General features: G+C 46.8%; 1 protein-coding gene across 2 annotated transcripts in view; it reads right to left on the reverse strand.

Moving 5' to 3' along the window:
* Window positions 1–10739, reverse strand: part of Ndufa10 (NADH:ubiquinone oxidoreductase subunit A10) — a 41459-nt gene extending 30720 nt beyond the window's left edge. The window contains exons 1-4 of one of the 2 annotated variants that reach the window (XM_006998398.4): window positions 8389–10739; window positions 5865–6033; window positions 4933–5148; window positions 1532–1618 (exon numbers count right to left, since the gene is read on the reverse strand). In XM_006998398.4, the coding sequence (XP_006998460.1) occupies window positions 1532–1618; window positions 4933–5148; window positions 5865–6033; window positions 8389–8463 (547 nt within the window). In that variant the 5' untranslated portion in view covers window positions 8464–10739. The remainder of the gene's footprint in view (window positions 1–1531; window positions 1619–4932; window positions 5149–5864; window positions 6034–8388) is intronic. The other variant, XM_006998397.4, reaches the window with a different exon arrangement.
* Window positions 10740–13274: the final 2535 nt, after the last annotated feature.

Below are 13274 nucleotides of genomic sequence, written 5' to 3' on the forward strand. Positions count from 1 at the left end.
GCCTTTGGGGATATCCTGAGCTCACTTCAGAATTCCACACCCACGATACCCACACAGAAGCCCACTTTGCAGCCTACCGACTCCTCTTCAGTCTACAAACTGGTCTTCCTCACTCTCCCGCTGCGCTTCTGTAAGAGGGACCACTGTTCCCTCCTTGTCACTTAGATCTCCTTGGCAGGTAACTCCTGCGGCCAGTGCGTCCGCTAACCTAGACACCCTGTTCCCTTCCCACTTCCTCCCAACTGGCTCCTCCCCTTGGACTTTTCCTCACCACGTACGTTCTCTCCAGACATTTCTGTGACCACCTACCTACCAGATCTTCCTTCTCACACTTAAACGCTCAGTGGTCCCTCAGGACTTCCAGAAGCTACCCAAGCCTCCTGCCCCCAAAGGCCAGTCCTTCCTCGTGCATCCCAGCCCTTCCCCTGCCTGCCGCCGACAATGCACCTCTCCTCACGCTCTCCCGCACTTGGTAGATGATCCCTGAAGGCCCTTCACCACAGGAGCTGTCCCTGGCAATGGCCCCCCACCCCCATCACATGTCAGCCAGGTCCCCGGCGTGCTCTTTCCACAGCACTCTAGAGCGAAGCTGAGGGGTGCTCAGGGATGCTGTGCAGCCACCCATTACTTCTGCTGGCTTAATGCCCTCATCTCTAGGATAGCAAAAGCCTTCCTTGCCTGGTATCCCTGAGCATCCAGGCAGAGCTGTGTTCACAGTAGCTCCCAGAAATACCTGTTGACCAATCTCAACTGCTGCTCGGCATGTACAGGGCAGGCTCCCCTTGCCGACCCTTTCTGCTCCATACACACAGATGGATGACCTCTAGCCACCAGAACACAGCAGAGCCAGAGTCAGAGTCTCAGAGTATAGCATCACTTTGCTTGCCTCAGTTTCCCTGACCAACACTGACCGTCCGTCACACTTCAGTACTCACTGGTGCAGCCATCAAGCACACAGGCAAGAGCCCGACCCTGAAGGTGACTCAAGCCAAGCACAGCACACCTGAACTCCTTACAGACACACCAACCTCCCCAGGGCTCCCAGGCCACCTCCTTTAACCAACAGCCTTTCAGTCTTTCTCCTTTGTCATCTGCCAACGGCCCAACCTATGCCAGTGTTCCTACAATAGGCTCACCAATTTGTTGGAGGGGCAACCGTGCAGGAACAGACAGAGGGGAAATAACATGGCCCAATTTCATAAAACTACACACCAGAACTGGAGAGTTTAGCACAGTTAGCTATACAGGCCAAGGAACACTGGTGAAGCTGTAGGCTGAGCTGACGACCAGGGTCTCTTGGGGCATGGCTAAGGAAGCTGTGGAGGGCACCAAGGGTGCCACTCTGCTTCAGGGTAAGTGATGGGACAAAAGACACCTATTTAGGATGACCGGGACAATGGGAGCTTGCTGAGCTCCCTTTCCCCGGGGAATATGGTACGCAATAGAACACAATACCCTCCCCTCAGCCTCTGTGGAGGTTTCCCCATCAGCAGAGGCACAAGCACCCCGGAGGGCATATTATACAACTCACACTCCTTTCGGATGTAGCCCTGGTTGTACATTGCCTCCAGGAAAACAAAGTCACTGAAGATGGAGCGCTCCAAGACCACACCTTGTCCTGTTGAAACAAGTAAACAAAAATTTTAAACCAAATGGATTAAAAAGTACCGCTAACTAGAAATTTCATTTTGGAAATGGAAAACAAAAAGCCCAGTCACTTCCAGTTCCAGTTCTTACCAAATACATTCAAAAACTACACTAGTGCAAGCGGAAAACACCTTTAAAACCACAGCACTTTTGTTTGGGGTGACTCTGTCTCCTCTATCACCTGTGACAGGAGAGGAATGTGGGTTCTAAACCAGCTGCTTCTCTCAGATCCCAGGTCAGCTCCTCTTATACTTCATGTCTTATTCATCACAACCATCCTCAAATTCTCTCAAACATATATTTTTTGCTGTTTTTCTAAATATAAATAATTACGTATAAAGAAGTTCCAAGTTCAGGATAATTTAAGAACTCTTTGTTACCTCATGTGTCTGGAAATGTCCTGATATTGTAACAAGAGGCAGAATTCCAGCATTTAGTATAATGCTGTACTATAGGGTCAAAGTAACATTCCTGTTTCTCCTGAGGCCATCTCCACCATTAAAGAAAGCTATTTCTCTTTCAGCAGCAGCTTTAGATTATTGCCTCAAAGCAATCATGTCCCAAAGAACAGCCTCAATCAGAGCATTATTTTTTGTTGACAGAGACCTGCTTAATATTCTAATCAAATATCCTTTCTAGGTCAGATATGTAATGATGTCAGATCACTTCTTTCTCTGGTCCAGTGTCTTCTACATCTTTTGGCATGGCCTGAGAGATGGGCAGCCACACGGGGACAGCCCTGTCTTTGAGGTGGCGGTGCTGAGGCAGCCAAACAAACTGCTCCTGTCACACTTGATGAGAAGGAGAAAGGAAGTGCACAGAAGACAGCCTCTCCCAATGATATCTTCATTCTCCATTCTCAGCAGAAAATGGGCTCAATAAAGCTGTACTCAAATCCCCTAATGATCTTGCTGTGGGATGTCTTTCTATATGCTGTGAATATATGTTGCTCTCATTAGTTGATGATAAAGCTGTTTGCCCAATGGCGAGGCAGAATAAGGTTAGGCGGTACATTCAAACTGAAGATGGAGATGAAGAAGGGTGGAGTCAGGCAGATGATGTGAGCTACCGCCAGAAGCAAATGTGAGAGAACAAGTAATGCTACAAAGCCATGTGACAAAACATAGATTAATAGAAATGGGTTGAGTTAAGATGGAAGAGCTAGCTAGTAAGTAAGAAGCCTGAGCCATAGGTCATACAGTTTGTAATTAATATAAGCCTCTGTGTGTTTACTTGGGACTTAGCAGCTACAGGACTGGCCAGGAGACAGGAAAACTTCCAACTGCATGGTCTCCTCACTCCTTCAGAGTAAAGACCTCCAGGTCAAATACTCTAAGTTGGCCACTTCTCACCTTTATGGATATCACTGCCAGCTTCACTCACTGCAATATAATCACTCAAGATACTCAAGACCAAAGTCCCTGCAACCCATCCTGCTGGGCCTAGGCAGAACCTTCCCCTCTGGAAGAACAAATACCACAGGGAGAAAGCTCGCTGTTCAGGGTGCTATGTAACTTCACCCAGGACCCACTCCCCAGAGCACTTGCCACCAGCCCACTACTGTCATATGTATTTCCAGTCAGTCTTATCCTCCTGTTAAAATAGAGGCCTCCTTCCTGCAGTATTTCTGGCTTTTGGAATAAGCCTAGCACACAGCAGGTACTTACAAAATATTTAGAAACTGAACACAGCATAAAAGGAAACAAATCATTGTTCACTTAACATGTAAAATGTAAAGTTTTTTTTTTTTTGTTTGTTTGTTTTTGGTTTTGAGACAGGGTTTCTCTGTGTAGCCCTGGCTGTCCTGGGACTTGATTTGTAGACCAGGCTGGCTTTGAACTCACAAAGATCTGCCTGCCTGAGTGCTAGGATTAAAGGCCTGTGCCACCACCACCCAGTTGTAAAGTGTTTCCTTTTAATTTAAGAAACAAGTAGTTAGAAAATAGAGTAGAATATGATTCTAAAAGAAAATGGACTTCCCTGAAAGCCAATAGCATTTCCAAGCTACTGTTTGGATTTCTCTGAGTACAGAACCCAAGAAGAATACTCCAGACCACATAAGTTCCTAGGAATAATACTAATTAAGACCTGAGCTTCCATCCATGGAAGAAAATAATCATTAATAAAATTGGGAAATAAAAACCAGATATTTCTGTGATAACTTCAGCATGACCCAGGGTTTGTGGACACACGCTATGTGCTCAGGAACCCATGGGTCCCAAGTGCAAATTTGCGAAGTAGCTTTATCAGCTATCTTGAGGTCTTACTGAAAACACATCCTTGTTCTCATAGCTCAGAATCAGAATCACTGATCCAACTTCCCAGGTACAGCTGAACTCGCTTCTAAACCCACATCAACCACAGGGAAGCCACTGCCACAGAAAGTAGACACAGCCTTAAAAACAAACCACCCAGTCTTTCCCACATAATCTGTCTATCAATCACGGGGCAGCCACCACCAGTCACCCCTTCTCCCACACGGTGGTCCACTCATCAACCACAGGGAGCCACTGCTGTAAGGAGCAGACCCAGCTTTAAATACTGGCCACCCCACTCCACTCCACCCCCGCCCACACACAATGCGCCAGTGGCACAGTATGTCTGCTGCTAGTTTTCTGGGTTCAGGTCCAAGTCAACACCTTGCTGTTTCCCAGGGAAGGGGCTGTATCCTGACCTCATGTACACACATCGCTGTTCTGTCGTCTGCTCTCCCCCATGTCCCTGCTGCAGTCTCCCACTCTAAACTCTGCTTGCCCAAATGTACTCGGCTTGGATGGCATCTAAGGACATACTCTCCCAAACTGCAGGGCCCCGGGACCCTGCATGTTTTGCCTCCCCCCAACCTCTGCTGTCTTTTCAAGGTTTACATTTTATTCTGTGGCAACTTCCAGCCTGGCCACTGTCCCTCCAGAAAACCCACTGGCAGTCATTCAAGTCTCTACAGGACACGGAGTCCATCCCGATGGGTCTGACTTCACATCCTCGCAGTCACCCGTGTGCTCTGTCCTCTATCACGGACATCTCGATGGGTCTGACTTCACATCCTCGCAGTCACCCGTATGCTCTGCCCTCTATCACGTTATGTTTGCAGCAATGACATGACTTCTACAGCTGCACCTCTCCCTGCTGTGGGCAGCAGGGATAAGGCTGTGCTTCTGGGAGCCTAGATCACAAGGACTTCAAGGATTTATGATCATACTGGAAACACAGAACGTGCCTAGAATACTTTTTCAGAAAACCTCTACTCAGAACAGGCCACCAGCCCGACCCAGGACCCAGCCTGACCTGTGCTCAAGAGGTGCTCCAGGGCGTCTGCGTACTGCAGGAGGCGGCTGGCGTACAGCCAGGACTGCAGGCGGTAGCTGTTGCCATCGTTGCTTTTCGGGTCATCATAAAACTTCTCTAAGCTGCAGCTGCCGCTGAACTCGATGTCCAGGGGCCTTCCGTCTCCCGTGGTGCTGCTCGAGTACTGTATCCCCGCTTCTGGAAAGTGCTTCATGCCTAAGGAGAGGACACCCAGATGAAGCATGGGTTGATCACTGGGACTCTAAGTATGTGGCTGGACAAAAACACAAAGACAATGTGAATGCCATTGCCAGGGCTGGGCATCAGAACCCAAGGGAAGACACCTTTTGTCCACACTTCTTTAGATGCTCAAGAAGCACGTGAGGTGCCATGGACAACAGCTAAAGAGCACACTTCACCGTTTCCCGTAACCAAGCAGCACATCACAGCCCCTTCCAACCCTCCCCCCACTGCTGCTGTCCGCCACCAGCAAGAGGCAAGTGAGCAGAGGGCTGCACCCAGATATCTCCCCATCATCCCATGTGCGAACAAATGCAGCGACAGCTGCTCTGGCAAGGCAGCTCAGGCAGGCACTCTGTTGCTCTCCAGGTGAAATTCAATTCCAATTGGTAATTGCCATGGCTTTTTAAATTCACCACAATTCAGTCTTTTTGAGATGGGGGTCTTCCTATGAAGCTCTGGTGGCCTAGTACTCACTGTATAGCCCAAGCTTGCCTCGATTGCATGCCAGTCTTCCTGCCTCAGCCTCTCAAGCATGAGACAAATTACAGGCATATATTCAACGAGCAACTGACAAATGTAAAAGATCTACTTTAGGCCTAAATTTACTCAGTCAACAGTCAATCCAATTCTAGGTAGGATAAGCAGTCACATGCCTGATAAGCCAGGGCCATTCTGTATGCTGTCCATACCTAGGCTCTCTGCGATCTCCTTTGCGAGCTTGCTTTTCCCAGAGCATAGGTTCCCGTCGACCGTTATCACTCGGCTGTAGTCATTCAATCTTTTGGATACCTTATCACCAAGAACGTAGGCCAAATGCCCATACTTCAGCTGGCACTGCACACTGGTGTGAATCTGTTCCTGAAAAACACATCACATCACCACCGTGGTTACTGCAAGCATTAGCAACTATTAGGTAAAATATGAGGAGGTCCCTCTTGTTTGATGAGCTGACTCCCCTTTTCCTCAATGTAAGCTCTCTGAGAGTTGACTGTTTACCTCCCTGGGTCATAGAACAGGGCCTGAAGCAAGGATGCTTGCTGTGTTAATAAAAACTGGGTGGGTGGATTAGATGGGCAGATGGCAGAGGGGAGGGGGACCTGACAGAATAAAAGCACCTCTCTGATCTAAGCTTCGGTTTTCAGTTACCTAGTTACCCACCACTGAGTGCACACTAAGCATGAGAAAGCTAGAAGACTTAAACCAAAGTAGAGTTTCTATACTCTAACCCCCAAGTATGATGCCCTTTACAGCGGGAACTGTCCAGGATCCAACAAACAACAGAGCAAATACAAGCATTATCTTTGCCTTCCTTCCACTCCATAATCACCCACAGAAGCCAAACTCCCAGGCTCTGCAGAAGAAGCATCATCTCCCTCTATGGCTGCACCAATGCTAAGGTCATTCTTACATCTCTCATCCATAAGGCAAGAGACATCCTCATCAGCAGTCTCCCAGTCTATGCACCAAACTGAAGGACCCCACTCTCCCCCCCCAAAAAAAAGATCACCAAGCAGGGAAGAGTGGGGGATACACAGTTAAAAGGTGAACAACTCAAAGGGCAGAAAATTTTAAAATGAGAAGTAAACTGATCCCACAAAGATAATGTGGGTGGCAAGTAAGCACCTAAGATGCTCCCATGAGAACCAGGAGATGCACTGTGTGTGTGCTCACAGGATGCCCACAAATTCAAATGACCGCCAGCACCAACACCAGCAAGACAGCGTACGGCAGGATGCTCCACACTGCTGAGTAGTGCAATGGGACAGTCAGTGGAAGACAGATGGTTATCAAACTACTGCCTCACTAATGACCCAGCAACCACATCACCCAGCTGTAGGAAACACATTCCCACAAGAAATTTGCATGCATACTTAAGGCAGCTTTTTTTTTTTTCATAATTGCCTTGAAGGGGAAACTACCAAAATGGTGTCCAATAGGTAAACAGACAAGTGATAATATATCCAAACTATGGAGCAATACCCAGAAATTAAAAGAAATGACTAAACAAGCCATAAAGACATGAGCAAACCTTTTTTCTTTCTGGCAGGCCTGGAACTCCTCTGTAGATCAGGCTGCCCTAGATCTCATTGATCTACTTGTCTCATGCTGGAATTAAAGGTGTACACCATGACATCTGGCTTAAGATTTATTACTTAGATTGTGTGTGCGTGTGCGTGTGTGTTATAACAGCAACGAGTACCCTTAACTGCTGATCTCTCTCTCCAGCCCCACTGTAAAAGTAAATGTAAACATCGAGCGGTTGACGGGCAATATGTGTGACTGACTACATAAGTCTAGAAAAGGCAAAAATGACAGAAATCATCAAAAGAGCAGTGGCTGTCAGTTTAGGGGGTGGAAAACAAATGAATATTAAGCACAATGGATTTTTTTTTAAGCTGTGAACTACTCCGTGTGGTACTATAAAGGCAGAGCCCAGTGTGCAAAACCACAGAACTGCACAGCGGAATGAGTTCATTGAGGAATGAACTCAATGCACACAAAACTTAGGACAGAACACAGAACGTGACTGAACTTCCAACATACACATGTGAAACAACCTCACCGAAGGGACTGATGAAGGGCCAAAGAAATGAATGCAGCCTCTAAGAGTCAAGGTCAAAGCAAAAGTGCACTGTGAATATGCTCCGTGCTCCCGCTGGTAAGTGTGGTCCTAATGCGGCTTAGGCTGACAGTACTAATTCCGGCTCACATTCATGCACACCCCATTTCTCTCTCTGGCTCACATTCACACCTATCTCTCACACACATACACCACTCTTCTCTTCAAAATAAAAATCCTTAGTCTGAGGTCAATCCCTTTACAATTTAACACCTATGTAGTTCCAGCCACGGCCCGCTCGGCACCTAGTCTCCGCCACCATCCTGCACACACCTTAGGAAGGTCCTAATCCTCCCCAATCTACCCCAAATGTCTCTGTTACACAACACGTCACTCCAGCGTCTACAGGGCCCTTGACAAAGCAGCTTCGCCAATCACTGAACGGATGAGCAAGCGGGCCCAGACTCCAGGGCTCCGGCATCCCGGTTCCCTAAGTGCAGCCAGGAGAGCGGGTCCCGCCGCAACGCTGCAGTCGGAGCTGCGGACGGGGGCCTCGGGAGCTTGCGGCTCGAAGGTCAGATCAACAATGCCGGGCGTCGAGGCTCGGAGCCGACAGGCCGGGACCCAAGCAAGACTAGCCGCCCGCCGCTCACCACGCGCTGGGCTCCGGCCGCGAGGCCGCACGCGGACGCCGACGCTGGGACAAGTCTCAGCAGCCTCAAGGCCATTGCTCCGCCGTCCCGGCCGGCTCAAGGACCAGAGGGACGCGAGCGCGACGGGGTCCTAGTCTGTCTGCGGCGCGCTGTCATGACGTCACAGCCGAGGTGTTCGCGGCGCCTGCCGGAGGGGAAAAAATCTTCCCGCCGAGGGCAGGGGACCGGGTGGGGCTCTAGGAACCGGGCGGTGCCTGATCCTAGACCGACACTCTGAGGATGGGGTTAGCTCCTATGAACGAGCAACACGGCTGGACACTAGGCTGTAGAACTACGTGTGTGGCGGCTAAGGACGAGATGCTGCGCCTTGTGGATTGCGTGGAGGCTGCTCCCTTGGAGCTAGGGTTCTCGTAGATGCCTTGAGGGGTGTGCCGAAAATGTGACCCCCCTCGGTCCGGGTATTCTGTGGGGTGGACCCGCTCGCTCCCCAGATTCTGTGGTGAGAAGCTGCCTCCCGGCGCCACGCCGGACCTCTGAGGAGAGGACCCACTTCCTTGGTTAGTGGGCGGCACCCACTCCCCGCCCTGGGTTCAGAGAGGAGGACCTGCCACCCGCCTGGGCTCTAGGGGTGAGGACCGGGCACGACCCGGGTCTGCGCTCTTGTAGTGCTGAGAGCTGAGGTGGCCTCAGGTCTGGAACCACCGTGGTCTCCAGGGTAGACCTCCCTGCCTCACTTCCACGGCTGCCTCCTGGAAACGGCTTCAGCTCCAAGACCCTCTGAGGCTAAGGAAGAAGAGTCAGAGGAAGTCAGGAAAGTGCTGTTAGGGGGAGGATCCCCCAAACAGTGGGCCAGTCCCGGGCTGGGCGTAGACCACCTCCATGTAGGAGACACATTTCTAGACAGCCCAGTGCTGTTTCCTGTATATATAAGAATGGGAGTGGGAACCCTCTCCTCCTGCATCCTGATCATCCCATTCCACAACTCCCTTCCAGCGCGCTAGGTGTCACTCCCTGCTCAACCTCAAGGAAAGGCACTGCCCTACCTCCTAAGATAAGGTCTCCGTGTTTGACAGCTTCTGTCGGTGGCATAATGAAAAGCTGTGTATGCCATTAACTTGCAAGTCTTAATGATGCTACTTAAGCTGGAGTCAGTCATCTGCCCTGAGTTTGCTGACAGTTTTTATTGTGAGTTAACTGTTGTGAGATACTTGTAAATTTTGACTATTCAATGAGATTTGAATCCCTGGATTACTCCTGCCCCCATTTGATTATATATGTCATTCTTATAATAATAAGTTGTACTTGAACTTTTAAAAAGGAAACCTTAACTTGTTCAGGAGAGTGGAATATGATTTTTAGTCAGGGATTCTTTTTGTCTCACCTTATTTTCAACATAATATAGACTTCAACAAAATGGCCTAGGAAGTATTCCCACCCATTTTATTTTCTGTGAATGCTTGTGACCAGAGGGTTTCCTGATGGAGGTGGAGGATCTCCTGAAGCTGTTGGAGGAACTCCACAGCTATTCGAAAGAAGAATAAGCCTATCTGAGTGGCCGCTTTCATTTCCAGCAAGACTTTTCTTTAGAATACTTGGGTGAGAGAAGCCTTCCAAATGACAGCAGAAGGCTGGGGACTCCAGCAGAAAGTCAGAATGAGAGAATGGAGAATGGAAGCTTCATAATTTATTCCTCAGTGAATGAGTTTTTAAATCACATTTGGTGGTTGAAACAGAACTGTAACATGATTAGTGTAGTGCTTCATGTATACACAGGAAATACTCAGAGTAAGTAAAAAGAATAAGAAGGCAGGGGGGCTAGAAGAACCTAAATGGAAGTAATGTTTGGTCCAGTGAGCAGAATAATGAATCAGCCCTACAGTAGACTGTTATAAGCTTGTCTGCATACTGTAACTCCTAGATATACCATTAACAATACTGCAAAAATGACAATCCCAAACAAAAGCAAATAAAGATGGAATTCTTTTAAAAATAAATACAAGGTATGAATTGGAAGCTGGAAGAAAAGCAGAGGACACAAACAGAAAACAGTGAGTTCATGAAACTAAAATCTGCACATCAAGAGAAACAACTCAGAGAAGTGATAGCCTACAAAATGGAAGAAAATCTTTGCTTGCTACATATCTGTAGGATTGATGTCTAAAATATACAAAGAACTCACCAAACACCAAACAGCCCAGTTAATAAATAGGCCTGTGAAGTGAGCAGGTAATTCTCAAATGATGAAACACTGGTGACCAATAAACATATGAAACATTTAAATACATCATTAGTGATCAAAGAAATGAAAGTAAAAGTACATTGATATTCCACTTCACCCAAGCATAATGACAGTCATAAAAAAATGAATAACCACAAATTCTGGTGAGGATGTGGACAAAAATAATATATATATGTATATATATACACAATATATATATATATATATATATATATATATATATATATTGCTGGTGATAACGTATATACTCAGCTAGCCTGTATGGAGATTCTTTTTTAAAAAGTAGAATTAGTGCATATGGCCAAGCTATACCACATCTAGGTGCTTACCCAAAAATTCCAAGTTAACTTGCCATAAAAATACTTGCACCTCAACGATTATTGCAACACTGCACACAATAGCTAAGTTATGGAGCCAACCTGTGTCCAGCATCAGAGGAATGAAGAAAATGTGCTGGACAGACAAATGAAGTTTTGTTCAGCCATAAAGAATCTTGAAATTTTTTTTGGGGAAAGAATGCAACTGGAGAGTATCATGGTAGTTCAAAAAAGGAAACAGGTTAACTAGACTTTATCAAACCCAGAAATGTCTGCCGCACAAGACCTTAAGAGGACGAGAAGGAAAACTACAGTAGAGAAAATATTTACAAGCCACGTATTTGACAACAGACCTGTGTCTTCAATATACAAGTAGCTTCCTTGAATTCACATTGGAAACAATCCAGGATCTGGCATAGTGGCACACTCCAAAGGTCAAGAGGTGTGGTTTCATTTATATTATATATTATGTGTTGAAATCAAGTGACAGGAAGAAAAACTCAGGGGCTTCTAGAGGCCACAGCATGGGGGGAGTGTGGCTGCACGTCAGTAGCATCGATGTCTTCTGGTGACGGAAGTGCTCTGCCCCGACTACACTGTGTCCTCAGTCATCACAAACGAGCATATGCTGTGACATAGGAATCTATGTAACTGATGGGACTTGAGCAAGTGCTGTAGGGTGTGCCCTAGTCAATGTCCTGTCACCAAACTGTACCTTAGTCATGCAAGATGACACTAGTGGAAAGACGAGGCAAGGGACACATGGGACTGACCACCTCGTGTATTTCTTTGCTACTTTATGTAAATCTTCCATTATCTCTAAAAGAAAGCTTGAAATTACATTGTGCACAGTGTAATAAAGTAACAGAATTTTACAATTTAAACTTAAGAGATGCTTTTTTGAGTTGTAATTTTTAGAAATTCAAGCACTGGAAAGAACTGCTAACCAAAGCTACAAGGTAGTGTCGGGAAACTAAAATTGTGACAGAAGACAGGTGCTCATTTTCTTACTAAAATCTCAAGATTGTGATGATAACATTGTCTCCATATTAATCTGTAGATTCAGCACAATCCCACGAATAGAAATCTGCAAGCTTTTCTTTCGTTTAGGCTGACAAGCAGATGCTAAGAAGTGTAACTCTTTCCAGGAAGACCCAAGAGAAACCAAGACAAGCTAGACTAGAAGCACATGAATGGAGGACATGCTCATAGACCTCACGGTACAGGAAAGGCCACATTCCAAAAACCCTGTGCTACTAGTGCAGGAAGAGACTGGTTGACCTGAACCAGGTCCTTCTTCAGTGACTGGGTCTTGAGGAAGAAGTGCCAGGAGATGGGGGCAGGTGGAAGATAGATAAAATAAAAGCTGGATTCTTGCATAAGCTGATGACTTATTTCAAGCAAGTTTATTAAGAAACACAGCATCTTATAAACTATTTGCGGTGGGTGGGTTGGGGGAGGATATGGCCAAGGTTGACAGCTAAATCAGACCATGTTAGCAAGAGAACACTTGATCCTTCAGACACAGCTGCTTTAGGACTGATAACCACAGCCCAGGGAGAAGAGTCAGGTCCCCAGAAACCACAACCTTGACTCCTTCGAGGCACTGGCTTGAGCCCCAGACCATCCTTGCAAAGTCTACTCCTGTACAAGGGCGCAGAACTAATGTTCCCTTTTGTTCTCTCATCAGAGCCTCTGAGAAAGTCTTGAGTGGGTCTGGCTCCCAAAACCATGTAGCCAAAAAGAGCAGGCTGGAGTCCAAAGCACAGAAAGCCCTGTTTTCAGCTGTATGTGTCTGTAACTGCTGAAAGCGATTTGTTTTATTAAAGGGTGACACTACCTAGGGAAGAGTGTAACCTTTCAAACAATGGGTGAGTGCTAGGCCAATTTCAGGTCCTTAAGGAAAATGGTTTCAGTTTCAGATGGATTACCAATTTAAACATTAAACAAAAACAAAGCTTCTAGAATGTCACAGGAGAACATTTTCATGAACTTAGGGGAAGCAAACATTTTTTTATATGTAAAATCTCTATAAGGGGAATTATATACATTAGACATGGAAATGAAGAACTTTTCCTCATTGTAAGACCCATGAGGGCAGAGCATAAAATGAACTGGATGATTTTTGCATCCAAGGGCTCAGATCTGACAGGGAGCTCAGATCCAGATGATGTAAGAAGCCCTGTAAGGAAAGGGACCTGTATGAAAATGGGCAGAAGATGTGGACAGCTCACCAGAGTGGCCATATCCAAATGGACAGCGAGACAGTGTCAGTATCTGAAGAATGCCATTTGCGTTTAGAAAATACAGATTTAAGTCACAGAGGGATA

Source organism: Peromyscus maniculatus, chromosome 13 (genome assembly GCF_049852395.1).
Source record: "Peromyscus maniculatus bairdii isolate BWxNUB_F1_BW_parent chromosome 13, HU_Pman_BW_mat_3.1, whole genome shotgun sequence".
NCBI classification, from domain to species: Eukaryota; Metazoa; Chordata; class Mammalia; order Rodentia; family Cricetidae; genus Peromyscus; species Peromyscus maniculatus.